Raw genomic sequence first — 14,952 nt, 5'->3', positions numbered from 1 at the left:
TCAGGAGACTCAGGCGTATGAAAAAAATCTATTGGCTCATGTCTCCAGCGCCCCCACAGCCGTAGCTACAACCACTTAAGTCGAGGCTCTAATCAACATTAATTATTAATTTTCTCCCCCTGCATTGCCTATCCCCCCTCCCCCGCTCTTTCCCATGAGCTCAAAGTACCGGAAGCGTTGGTCCATAGACCATAGTGACATCACTTTCAGATGAATTAACTGACGAGGAAGTGAGATGGCGCCATCTGATGGTACAATAAGGAAGCTGTTAATGAAATATTATGGGATGCCCTTCACGTTTTTTTTTCTCTTTTATTCATTCAATTAAATTCCCAAATCAATAACAAACAAACATTGCATTATATAAGAAATAAAAAAGATAAAAGTCAGGTACATCCCAAATACAGTATCGGATCATTCAACAGATTATTCGTTCAAGTATTTAAGACATTTTACAGCATCTTTGCATTTACTGTCCGATAAAGTGAGTTAATCAAATTGCAGGTATTCACTGTTGGACCTTCTCCTCGATCCTTTGGGATCAACTAGACATCAAGGACCCAGAGGCAGTTGTGTCCTGCGAACAAACAAAAGTAAATGCAGTGTTGGAAGAAGGACACAGTTCCTTTACTTAAGTAAAAGTAGAAATACTCAGATAAATGAGTACTCTGGTCAAAGTAAAAGTCCTCCATTCAAATTTGACTTAAGTAAAGGTAGAGAAGTATTTGCTATTGAATGTATTTAAGTATCTAAAGTAAAAGTACACATTCTACATGACGTGTGTGTATCCATTGACCTCTATAGGTCATGTCAAAGTGGTGTATGGTCCAGTTATGCTGCTCTGATTAAAGGTGATGTTAAAGTGGTATGTGGTCCAGTTCTGCTGCTCTGATTAAAGGTTATGTTAAAGTGGTATGTGGTCCAGTTACGCTGCTCTGATTAAAGGTTATGTTAAAGTGGTATGTGGTCCAGTTATGCTGCTCTGATTAAAGGTTATGTTAAAGTGGTATGTGGTCCAGTTACACTGCTCTGATTAAAGGTGATGTTAAAGTGGTATGTGGTCCAGTTCTGCTGCTCTGATTAAAGGTTATGTTAAAGTGGTGTATGGTCCAGTTATGCTGCTCTGATTAAAGGTTATGTTAAAGTGGTATGTGGTCCAGTTATGCTGCTCTGATTAAAGGTTATGTTAAAGTGGTATGTGGTCCAGTTACACTGCTCTGATTAAAGGTTATGTTAAAGTGGTATGTGGTCCAGTTACACTGCTCTGATTAAAGGTTATGTTAAAGTGGTATGTGGTCCAGTTATGCTGCTCTGATTAAAGGTTATGTTAAAGTGGTACGTGGTCCAGTTACGCTGCCCTGATTACGTCATCTTGAAGTTGACAGTCTTCAAATGTGAAAGTAGATCATCTTCATACATTTTCTATTGTGTATATATCATGTTTTCTATGCAAAAATCCTTTTCCTCAAAGTAACTAGTAACTGATGGGTTCAGATAAATGTAGTGGAGTAAAAAGTACAATATTTCCCTTGAAACGTAGTGGAGTGAAAGTATAAAAGTTCCCTAAAATGAAAATACTCACGTAAAGTACAAGTAGCTCGAAAATTTACTTGAGTACAAACACTTAGTTACTTTCCACCACTGAGTAAATGTATACAACGTTCATAATGTGTTAGGTCACACTTGGGGCGACACAGCCTCGCTCAGCACCGAGGACTCACCTGAACACGCCGCTGTAAACGGCCCCAGAGTCCGGAGCCTCCACCACCGGCTGCCTCCTGGAAACGTGAAGCAACACAGTCTGTCAGCATGCAGCGCTTTCACGTTTTCAAGTTTGTTTATTATATGGCACAACAAAATACAGAATGCTTTATATGAAATGCTTATTTCTGAAGGAGCCCCTGAGAGTGTGCTACATACAGTAAAAAGGAAAAGTAAGTCAAAGTAAGTAAGTAAGTCAATATACATATATATACAACACAGACTATAGAGACACAGACAATATACAACACAGACAGACAAATTTACATTTATTATCATCATTATCATTGGATTTCGGGAACTTGAACGGTTACATCTCACATGTTTTCCACTGGCTTGGTCTTGATGTGAATAGTTGCATAGGTGACCTCCAGTGGATCCACTGCTCTTTGATCTGCTGGGGCAGGTTCACACACGGGCCAGTTTCCATAGGCTGTACTCTAAAAAAATTTAAAATTAAAAAAAAATACCTAACACTCTTACTTACTGTATTTTTACTATTAAGAATAAGTACCCTACTACTATGCTACTATTCATATACTACTACTACATATCTTGCCAATAGACCTGTTTGCTGTTTACAAACATACCGTGTTCGAGCCAATCAGCAATACCAACTGAGTCACGTGACTAAGTTGCCCACTACCTGCGCAAACTGCTGCGCAAAAAAAAAAGTACAACCGGGCTCTATGGACAAACCATGGCACTCCCCTGACTCAAAGTTGTTTCAAACGAAAACGGCTGGATGTCATTTTGCCAAATCAGTGTGGCTGTGAGTGTGAGTCTTTCACCTTTTACAATCTAGCTTTGGCATGGAGTGATTGTTTAGATTGCTAGCATGGCTAACAAATGCAAATATATTGTCTGCCCCGTTCTGACCAGAATTATGTTCCTTTTGCCCCACTGAGTCTGACGTACAGAGCAAACAGGTCTATATCTATATATGCTAATATGACAACTGAAAACATCACAGTCAGGACAGCTAAAAACCATCACAGACAGGACACATTTCTTCTATCAATATCTGAAATATAAAGAAATAATGTACTTTGCTACTATGCCTATACTACAATCTACTGTGTACTATGCTAATATGTCTATACCACTACCCTACTATGCTAATATGTCTCTATACTACTACCCTACTATGCTAATATGTCTATACTACCACCCTACTATGCTAATATGTCTATACTACCACCCTACTATGCTAATATGTCTATACTACTACCCTACTATGCTAATATGTTTATACTACCACCCTACTATGCTAATATGTCTATACTACCACCCTACTATGCTAATATGTTTATACTACCACCCTACTATGCTAATATGTCTCTATACTACCACCCTACTATGCTAATATAATATTTAAGAGGGTTGTGTATTCTTAAAACATATAAAAAGGTAAGAACTAATGTAAAAGCTAGATGTGTTTCAATTTTGGGAGTTAAATTGTGGAATAGTCTTAGTGACGGGTTGAAGTTGTGTACCTCTCAGGGGAGATTTAAAAAGGCCCTGAATGATAAAATAATTCAGGAGTACAGTTTTGAGTAAAACATCAAACATTTATTTTCTCTTTTCTTTTTTCTCTTAAAGAAAAAGAAAATAGAAATTATATCTTGCAGCATATTTTAAATTTGTCTTTCTTATATTAAAGTATATTTAGTTTTTAAGAATTGTAAAGGATAGGCAAAAATACGCATGTGCTTCAGCCTATTCCTTTTTTCGGTCATTGAGTTTGGATTTTGTGTGTGAGCTTACTTTGAATATGTACATTTGTGATTTTTTCTTTTTTTCTTTTCCTTTTGAAAGTCCACACATGTGTGTTTTTGATTTATCTGTAAACAAAGACCGAAAATAAAACTATTCATCAAAACTATTCATCATCATATGTCTATACTACTACCCTACTATGCTAATATGTCTATACTACTACACTACTATGCTAATATGTCTATACTACTACCCTACTATGCTAATATGTCTATACTACTACACTACTATGCTAATATGTCTATACTACTACCCTACTATGCTAATATGTCTATACTACTACCCTACTATGCTAATATGTCTATACTACTACCCTACTATGCTAATATGTCTATACTACTACACTACTATGCTAATATGTCTATACTACTACCCTACTATGCTAATATGTCTATACTACTACCCTACTATGCTAATATGTCTATACTACTACCCTACTATGCTAATATGTCTATACTACTACCGTATACTATTCTATACTACTATGCACTCAGAGTGTAACACTCAAGCTTGATACTATTTGACGAACAATACCACTGACTTGCAGAGTTGTACCCCTCCTGCTGACCTGTTCTTCACAATCTGTAAATCGCTCTGGATAAAAGCATCAGCTAAATTACTAAGTTGTAAATGTAAGTATAGTTATAAAGAAATCACACGTGTGTCACGGAATTAGTACAGTAGGCTAGGAGTCCCATCTTACAATCCCACAAAAATACAAACAAGAATAGCTGAGGAGGATTCTTATCTTACATGGAGATAAGAGTTGAAACCCTTTATTAAAATCGGGCGAGCAGACTGTTCTCAGAATGTCTGACGCCAGTAGCAGGAAGTTGATATCTCTGCATCTACCACAGGCAACAGGAATGTGGTTTGGACCCCTCTCAGTTCGTACCTTCCACCACGCTTTACGTTCACACCCTGTGTGTATGTATGTAGGCCTACTGTACGTGTACAAATGAAAAATTATGTTATTATTTTCTTACAATATAGGGATTAAATTTTCTTTTTTAATCAGAAGTATTAAGCAGTGCCAATCTAAATGGTGTGATCTACAAACAAATATGTTGGTGAAAAAAACATGTTAAATTTCATGATTTCATATGTCTATTTTGTCAGTGACAATCAAACCGTAAACAAAGAGACCTACTGAGATGTTAGATCCTAAAATGTTATTTAATCTTCTATGCCTTATTATGACTTTGTCTATTTTCCTGCTGTCTATTTTATGCTTATTTTATACCTAATCTTGTCTGCACTTCATGCATTACTCTTGATCTGCTGCCAATGTTGTGCTAATTTGATGCCTATGTCTTTTTTACAGCTGTGAAGCACTTTGAGCTGCAATTCTTGTATGAAAAGGTGCTATACAAATAAAGTTTATTATTATTATTATCAACAAAAACTGAATATAGTAAGCTATACTATTGCCTATAACACTAAACAACCCAGACAACAACATCAGACAGCAAATTATATTGACACCTGTATATCGTCTTCAGGGACTGTATTTAGCGTCTCTGTGCTCTTTTTGCAGAGTCTGAAATGGACAAAATGTATATCGTAAGAATTACATCCATCAGCTTGACCTTTTGTTTTGGGGTTACAGAAGACAAGGTGGGTCATACTCTTACCTCTTGACGGCAAGACCGATGGGCACAATCAAAATAATGGCTACAATGATGAGTATGAGTCCTGTAATTCCTCTGATTGGTACAGCGTTGCCTGAAGAAAGAATACAAGACTCAATATTCAGTCAATATATTCCCAAGTCCTGACACAATAATTATTAATTCATTAAGTCATTCCAAACTATTTCAATGCAAGATCAGGGTGAAAATCTACTTGTGGCTAGGATGGCAGGTATGGTGTATAATGAAGATATTATTTGCAGTACAGTACATATAATACAGTATGTAGTCTAGACTCTGCCGCACTTACTTTTCACCGTAAAAGTTACAGATGAGGAATTTTGACTTCCGTGCTTGTTTCTGGCACGGCAGAAATATTGGCCACCATCATCAGCACCAACGCTGCCAAGGTACAACACAGGCTGCCGTCCGACTACTGGTGGCACATCGTCGCCGTATATCTCAAACCAGGTGTAGTCGTCCACTGGTGGGTTTGCAGAGCTGCTGCAGGTCATGGTGACGTTGCCGCCGACCTCTACTTCCACCGACGGTCTAATGGTCGCCGACGTGTTCTTAGGACCATCTGAAATAACAACACAGCTGTGTTCTTTGAAGAAAAAAAAGGGGGGAAAAAGGGCCTTTCTTCCCATTCCCCAAATTTAGTCGCTCTGCCAATTCCCTTCCTGGTCGTTGCGCTGCCCTACTGTCGGTCTGGGGAGGGTGTAGACCAGGGGTTCTCAAACTTTTTTATACCACCACAACCCCATTTTATTTAGGATTTCTTTTGACGACCCCACACTTAATTTATCGCGGAATTTCAACGTGGAATTAAGGAATATCAAAATAAAAGCACACTTTGTTGAACTTGATCATGCATATTTATTATTTAGAACATTTAATTACAGAACTATGTTATCAATACACATTTATAAAACGAGGCATATTTAGCCAAAATATGTTGCCAGAACATATTGTCCGTCTCTTTTCAATTTTATTTTAAAGAATTTTTAAATATATATTTAGTAATTTTTATTCAATATTATTTTTTACGTAATTTGTTGACTCTAGGGCTGTCCCCGACTAAGGATTTGGATAGTCGACTTTGATTGGCCGAAATTTTGCGATAGTCGACTGGTAGTCGACTACCCCCCTGAATGAAAAAAAATGCAAAAGAAACTAAATATAAAAAAAAAAAATGGGCTGTGAGGAGACAGTGTTAACCACTACACCGCCGTGCTGTGAGGAGACAGTGTTAACCACTACACCACCGTGCTGTGAGACAGTGTTAACCACTACACCACCGTGCTGTGAGACAGTGTTAACCACTACACCACCGTGCTGTGAGGCGACAGTGTTAACCACTACACCACCGTGCTGTGAGGAGACTGTTAACCACTACACCACCGTGCTGTGAGGAGACAGTGTTAACCACTACACCACCCTGCTGTGAGGAGACAGTGTTAACCACTACACCACCGTGCTGTGAGGAGACAGTGTTAACCACTACACCGCTGTGCTGTGAGACAGTGTTAACCACTACACCACCGTGCTGTGAGGACACAGTGTTAACCACTACACCACCGTGCTGTGAAGAGACAGTGTTAACCACTACACCACCGTGCTGTGAGGAGACAGTGTTAACCACTACACCACCGTGCTGTGAGACAGTGTTAACCACTACACCACCCTGCTGTGAGGAGACAGTGTTAACCACTACACCACTGTGCTGTGAGGAGACAGTGTTAACCACTACACCACCGTGCTGTGAGGAGACAGTGTTAACCACTACACCACCGTGCTGTGAGGCGACAGTGTTAACCACTACACCACCGTGCTGTGAGGCGACAGTGTTAACCACTACACCACCGTGCTGTGAGGAGACAGTGTTAACCACTACAACACCGTGCTGTGAGGCGACAGTGTTAACCACTACACCACCGTGCTGTGAGGAGACAGTGTTAACCACTACACCACCGTGCTGTGAGGAGACAGTGTTAACCACTACACCACCGTGCTGTGAGGAGACAGTGTTAACCACTACACCACCGTGCTGTGAGGAGACAGTGTTAACCACTACACCGCCGTGCTGTGAGCCGACAGTGTTAACCACTACACCACCGTGCTGTGAGGAGACAGTGTTAACCACTACACCACTGTGCTATGAGGAGACAGTGTTAACCACTACACCACTGTGCTGTGAGGAGACAGTGTTAACCACTACACCACCGTGCTGTGAGGAGACAGTGTTAACCACTACACCACCATGCTGTGAGGACACAGTGTTAACCACTACACCACCGTGATGTGAGGCGACAGTGTTAACCACTACACCACCGTGATGTGAGGCGACAGTGTTAACCACTACACCACCGTGCTGTGAGGACAGTGTTAACCACTACACCACCGTGCTGTGAGACAGTGTTAACCACTACACCACCGTGCTGTGAGGCAACAGTGTTAACCACTACACCACCGTGCTGTGAGGAGACAGTGTTAACCACTACACCACCGTGCTGTGAGGAGACAGTGTTAACCACTACACCACCGTGCTGTGAGGAGACAGTGTTAACCACTACACCACCGTGCTGTGAGGAGACAGTGTTAACCACTACACCACCGTGCTGTGAGACAGTGTTAACCACTACACCACCGTGCTGTGAGGAGACAGTGTTAACCACTACACCACCGTGCTGTGAGGAGACAGTGTTAACCACTACACCACCGTGCTGTGAGGAGACAGTGTTAACCACTACACCACCGTGCTGTGAGGAGACAGTGTTAACCACTACACCACCGTGCTGTGAGGCGACAGTGTTAACCACTACACCACCGTGCTGTGAGGAGACAGTGTTAACCACTACACCACCGTGCTGTGAGGAGACAGTGTTAACCACTACACCACCGTGCTGTGAGGAGACAGTGTTAACCACTACACCACTGTGCTGTGAGGCGACAGTGTTAACCACTACACCACCATGCTGTGAGGCGACAGTGTTAACCACTACACCACCGTTGTTACAAAGGGTCAGATTAAACCGAATATATATATTTATTACTTGAGATATATTGTATAATATTTGTATATCGTCTGATATCCCTTGTATATTCTTTGTACATATACACGGAATATCCCTTTACCTAGGTACAGGCCAGACCATAATATTCATTCTCCTATTGGACAGCGATCCCCTTGGCGCCACGGCCATACCCCCAATGTCTAGTTCAAAGTCACCGCTAAGACATGTCTCAACATGCCCAGGTTTGCACAGTAATACGAGACAGAACTGAGGTTGGCACTAGATTATTCACCTTACGTATAAATACGTCGCAGGTGGATACAGCAGTAGTCTTGTCTTATCCTAAAACATTCGTTCAACGTATCGTTTGTTCCTTACTAGTAAAGCCTTCACCACGAGTCAACGACCAAGTGAAGTGAGCAACCTTGCATCTAAATAGAGCACTTAGAACTGCGTGCGAATAGGATAGTAAAAGTGTCAGAGCTTAGTGAAATAACGTCAAGTTCGACCTAGTTAAATGTGAAGTACCGTGCACAGGAGAATCTACACCGATGAATGCAGAGCCCTTTCCGGCTGGATTATTATTGCTTTGGTACCGTGGCTGCTGGAGCAGAGAACCGTCTACCCCGCTGCTGGGTGGGATTTACCCGTGAGGAGCATCACTCGAGCCCGTCTCTAGGAAGAGGCTGGCTGGCTTTCATCCATGCTGTCCCGCATACTTGGATTATAGTTGCTGCTTTTGTCTGCCGATCGAGGGGAGTATATGTACCGACTCCCGTAGCTGGAGCTTATTGATTCCTCGTTGATCCAGACTTTTGCTCCCGAACATTCCTCTCCCCTGCTGGCTTACAACCGGAGGGAACCCCTTCTCCAGCTGACCTACGAGTGTACCTTATATAATTCTTATGCTACAGGTGGTATTAATTATCTCCATCGTAATATGCTCATGGACTTACGCTCTTGACCTATTCATGCACATTCTTCGCCTTACAAGCGCGACTCTAATTCTCAATACTGTAAGATAATATTGATGCTCTTCTAATAAATATTCCAAACAGGACTTTCTTTGTTAAGCCGTGTTATTGTGTGGGTGTTCATCACATATACCTGTGTACTGTATGGCCAGTAATTAAAGTACATAACGCAGTAGTGGTTTAATGATACCATACTTATTCAATACAGTCAGGGAATTGTACCCCTCAGTTACAACCGTGCTGTGAGGAGACAGTGTTAACCACTACACCACCGTGCTGTGAGACAGTGTTAACCACTACACCACCGTGCTGTCAGGCGACAGTGTTAACCACTACACCACCGTGCTGTGAGGAGACAGTGTTAACCACTACACCGCCGTGCTGTGAGGCGACAGTGTTAACCACTACACCACCGTGCTGTGAGGCGACAGTGTTAACCACTACGCCACCGTGCTGTGAGGACACAGTGTTAACCACTACACCGCCGTGCTGTGAGGAGACAGTGTTAACCACTACACCACCGTGCTGTGAGGAGACAGTGTTAACCACTACACCACCGTGCTGTGAGGACACAGTGTTAACCACTACACCGCCGTGCTGTGAGGAGACAGTGTTAACCACTACACCACCGTGCTGTGAGGAGACAGTGTTAACCACTACACCACCGTGCTGTGAGACAGTGTTAACCACTACACCGCCGTGCTGTGAGGAGACAGTGTTAACCACTACACCACCGTGCTGTGAGGAGACAGTGTTAACCACTACACCGCCGTGCTGTGAGGAGACAGTGTTAACCACTACACCACCGTGCTGTGAGGAGACAGTGTTAACCACTACACCACCGTGCTGTGAGGAGACAGTGTTAACCACTACACCACCGTGCTGTGAGGCGACAGTGTTAACCACTACACCACCATGCTGTGAGGAGACAGTGTTAACCACTACACCACCGTGCTGTGAGGAGACAGTGTTAACCACTACACCACCGTGCTGTGAGACAGTGTTAACCACTACACCACCGTGCTGTGAGGACAGTGTTAACCACTACACCACCGTGCTGTGAGGCGACAGTGTTAACCACTACACCACCGTGCTGTGAGGAGACAGTGTTAACCACTACACCACCGTGCTGTGAGGAGACAGTGTTAACCACTACACCTTCTAGCTGTGAGGAGACAGTGTTAACCACTACACCACCGTGCTGTGAGACAGTGTTAACCACTACACCACCGTGCTGTGAGGACACAGTGTTAACCACTACACCACCGTGCTGTGAGGAGACAGTGTTAACCACTACACCACCGTGCTGTGAGGCGACAGTGTTAACCACTACACCACTGTGCTGTGAGACAGTGTTAACCACTACACCACCGTGCTGTGAGGAGACAGTGTTAACCACTACACCACCGTGCTGTGAGGAGACAGTGTTAACCACTACACCACCGTGCTGTGAGGCGACAGTGTTAACCACTACACCACCATGCTGTGAGGAGACAGTGTTAACCACTACACCACCGTGCTGTGAGGAGACAGTGTTAACCACTACACCGCCGTGCTGTGAGGAGACAGTGTTAACCACTACACCACCGTGCTGTGAGACAGTGTTAACCACTACACCACCGTGCTGTGAGGACAGTGTTAACCACTACACCACCGTGCTGTGAGGCGACAGTGTTAACCACTACACCACCGTGCTGTGAGGAGACAGTGTTAACCACTACACCACCGTGCTGTGAGGAGACAGTGTTAACCACTACACCTTCTAGCTGTGAGGAGACAGTGTTAACCACTACACCACCGTGCTGCTGTGAGACAGTGTTAACCACTACACCACCGTGCTGTGAGGACACAGTGTTAACCACTACACCACCGTGCTGTGAGGAGACAGTGTTAACCACTACACCACCGTGCTGTGAGGCGACAGTGTTAACCACTACACCGCCGTGCTGTGAGGAGACAGTGTTAACCACTACACCACCGTGCTGTGAGGAGACAGTGTTAACCACTACACCACCGTGCTGTGAGACAGTGTTAACCACTACACCACCATGCTGTGAGGAGACAGTGTTAACCACTACACCACCGTGCTGTGAGGACACAGTGTTAACCACTACACCACCGTGCTGTGAGGAGACAGTGTTAACCACTACACCACCGTGATGTGAGGCGACAGTGTTAACCACTACACCACCGTGCTGTGAGGAGACAGTGTTAACCACTACACCACCGTGCTGTGAGCCGACAGTGTTAACCACTACACCACCGTGCTGTGAGGACACAGTGTTAACCACTACACCACTGTGCTGTGAGACAGTGTTAACCACTACACCACCGTGCTGTGAGGACACAGTGTTAACCACTATGCTGTGAGGAGACAGTGTTAACCACTACACCACCGTGCTGTGAGGAGACAGTGTTAACCACTACACCACTGTGCTGTGAGGAGACAGTGTTAACCACTACACCACCGTGCTGTGAGACAGTGTTAACCACTACACCACGGTGCTGTGAGGCGACAGTGTTAACCACTACACCACCGTGCTGTGAGGAGACAGTGTTAACCACTACACCGCTGTGCTGTGAGGAGACAGTGTTAACCACTACACCACCGTGCTGTGAGGAGACAGTGTTAACCACTACACCACTGTGCTGTGAGGAGACAGTGTTAACCACTACACCACCGTGCTGTGAGACAGTGTTAACCACTACACCACGGTGCTGTGAGGCGACAGTGTTAACCACTACACCACCGTGCTGTGAGGAGACAGTGTTAACCACTACACCACCGTGCTGTGAGGACACAGTGTTAACCACTACACCACCGTGCTGTGAGGAGACAGTTAACCACTACACCACTGTGCTGTGAGGAGACAGTGTTAACCACTACACCACCGTGCTGTGAGACAGTATTAACCACTACACCACTGTGCTATGAGGAGACAGTGTTAACCACTACACCACTGTGCTGTGAGGAGACAGTGTTAACCACTACACCACCGTGCCACCCTTATCCAAAGCGCTTTACAATTTCTGTTCCTCACATTTTTACCCATTCACTCACACATTCACTCACAGACGGCGAAGGCGACCATGCAAGGTGCCAACCTGCTCATGGGGAGCAGAGCAGTTAGGGGTAAGTGTCTTGCTCAAGGACACTTCGAAGATGCTGCCCGGGAATCTAACCGGCAACCTTCCAATTACCAGATGACCACTGTCGCCCCCAACAACTAAATCTTAACCCTTCAACCTCTCTCAAACCAGGACTCAATCTGTACAAAATCTACAAAAATGTACATGCAATAAAGACTGCCATAGATATATTACCTATTAATGCATCGTTATAATTTTATTTTGTGAATACTATTATTAACTCAGTTCTCACCATACATATCAAATACCCATTCCTTTTCAGAATTGTAATGCCTTAAATGCCAGTTTGTGATTAAATGTTGATTTCTATTTAAGACAAAAAACAGTGTATTATTTTCCATCCCATAAGTGCAAAATTGTTTTTGTACATAAAGGATACAGATTGCTATTAAAAAACGGTAGGCCTACAGTGAAAGAAAACTGAAATATTGCCATTATGCAAAATCATATCAGCCACAGTTATCCACAAAGAAAAAATACAAGATGTACAAAGGGAGGCATAAGGGTTAACTGAGCTTCCAGTATTGTTCTTACCCAATAGATGTAGTAGAACCCGTGGCCATGCAAGGTCTCCAACACCCATGTTGGTATCTGTGTTGCTAGAATAGTCTGACTTCTTGCCAAGCATGTGGTCACCCAGAGCCAAGTCTAAGAGACAAAAAGCATCTTAAATATCATCACTGTCAGTGTCATAATGGAAAAATACAGTTTTCTTAGTTTTTCTAATTTCAAGTCGTTCAAACAGGTCTGGATGATTTACAAAACATTACATGGACTCTGGACATTTCTGGTTTAACAGCTCCCTTGTTTTGTACAGAATGCCAACAGATTTGGCTAATTTACCTTTGATATATTGTATATGTGGCTTCCAACAGAGTTTGTGATCTATAATCACAGCTAAGAATTTTGTTTCATATACTCTTTCAATTTCGGTTCCATTTAAATTCAGTTTAATTTCACAGTCAGGAACCACCTTTCTACTGTTTTCAATAATAATATTTTATGTCCTCCCCTGAACAAAGTAAATTAGTATCATCAGCAAACGTAAATATTTTCAAAATATTCGATACTGTAAAAATATCATTTAAATAAAGTATAAATAACTTGGGTCCCAATACGGAACCCTGTGGAACACCACGTTACTTTTCTAAGATGTGATTCTGTATTATTAATATTTACATATTGAAACCTATTATCTAAATAAATTCTTAATCAATGATGAGTGACACATCTTATTCCATACCGTTCCATTTTTTTGTAAAAGCAGGGAATGATCAATTGTGTCAAATGCTTTACGTAAGTCAATAAATACACCTATTGAGGGTTGTTTTTCATTAATTGCTGTTGATATATTTTCCACAAAATCTATTACTGCTAAGGATGTTGATCTATTGCTCCTAAAACCATATTGATGGTCACTCAATAATCCATATTTTTCAATAAAGCCATCAAGTCTATTTACAAATAATTTTTCGAGTATCTTTGAAAATTGAGGTAGCAATGATATAGGTCTATAATTTGATATAGTATGTATGTCACCACTTTTAAAGATTTCCATTTTCATTTCATCAGGAAAAATACCAGTTAAAAAGGATTTGTTACATATATAAGTGAATGGTTTGTCCATTAATACATGTTGTACCTTCCAAATAAACAAATACATTTAATTAAAAATGTAATTAAGACTCATCCCTTACTACCAATGTTAAGTCTTTTCTTCAGGATCCCTCATTAACAGCACGGCTTGATGCAATGAGAAGTATGTGTCTGAGTCTGCTTTAGTCTCTTTAGACCTGGTTTCTGTATCGAAACCAGGTCAGTTAACTGTTACACCAGACCGTGTGGCCGGCATCAATCTAAAAGCTTTCCATTTTAATGATATGACACTAGCCCCTGTAGAGAAACTAGTCGTGTGTAGAGGAAGCCTGCCTCCCACAATGGAAAACCACAATAGGGTTTAGTGCAGACTGTGATACTGAGAAACAACATTAGTAACATTAGTTACTGTGTTAACTTGGGGCATTTTGTATGCTCAAAATGTTTAGAACAGCGGTTTCCAGATATATTCATGTCATGGACCTCCAAAGAGACATACACAGTATATTAGGCGGCTACAATTTCATCAGTCTACACTGCTATGGTCTAAATGGCACCGGTTCATACCAAAATTATTTTATAGTATGTCTGCACTTTATGTGCTCATTTCATCACTCATGTATTTTCTATTCTACTAAAACTGAATCAAACCATAAACACTGGACTGATGCCAGATCAGTACAGAATGTAGTGTTGGCCTGATGCCAGATCAGTACAGAATGTAGTGCTGGACTGATGCCAGATCAGTACAGAATGTAGTGCTGGACTGATGCCAGATCAGTACAGAATGTAGTGTTGGACTGATGCCAGATCAGTACAGAATGTAGTGCTGGACTGATGCCAGATCAGTACAGAATGTAGTGCTGGACTGATGCCAGATCAGTACAGAATGTAGTGTTGGACTGATGCCAGATCAGTACAGAATGTAGTGCTGGACTGATGCCAGATCAGTGCAGAATGTAGTGCTGGACTGATGCCAGATCAGTACAGAATGTAGTGCTGGACTGATGCCAGATCAGTGCAGAATGTAGTGCTGGACTGATG

General features: G+C 42.4%; 1 protein-coding gene across 1 annotated transcript; it reads right to left on the bottom strand.

Moving 5' to 3' along the window:
* Window positions 1-461: 461 nt before the first annotated feature.
* Window positions 462-14,033, bottom strand: LOC311240044 (uncharacterized protein). The gene is made up of 8 exons (XM_084328545.1): window positions 14,010-14,033; window positions 12,847-12,960; window positions 5,482-5,754; window positions 5,175-5,265; window positions 5,026-5,080; window positions 2,083-2,201; window positions 1,722-1,778; window positions 462-577 (listed from the first exon to the last, which is right to left on the bottom strand). Exons 2-8 carry the CDS (start codon window positions 12,938-12,940, stop codon window positions 553-555), a joined length of 714 nt encoding a protein of 237 aa, XP_084184671.1. The 5' UTR covers window positions 12,941-12,960; window positions 14,010-14,033; the 3' UTR covers window positions 462-552.
* Between the last annotated feature and the right edge of the window lie 919 nt (window positions 14,034-14,952).

This window comes from Notolepis coatsorum, assembly GCF_963971535.1.
Source record: "Notolepis coatsorum genome assembly, chromosome: 14".
Taxonomy (NCBI): Eukaryota; Metazoa; Chordata; class Actinopteri; order Aulopiformes; family Paralepididae; genus Notolepis; species Notolepis coatsorum.
This window is presented reverse-complemented; position numbering and strand designations above follow the sequence as displayed.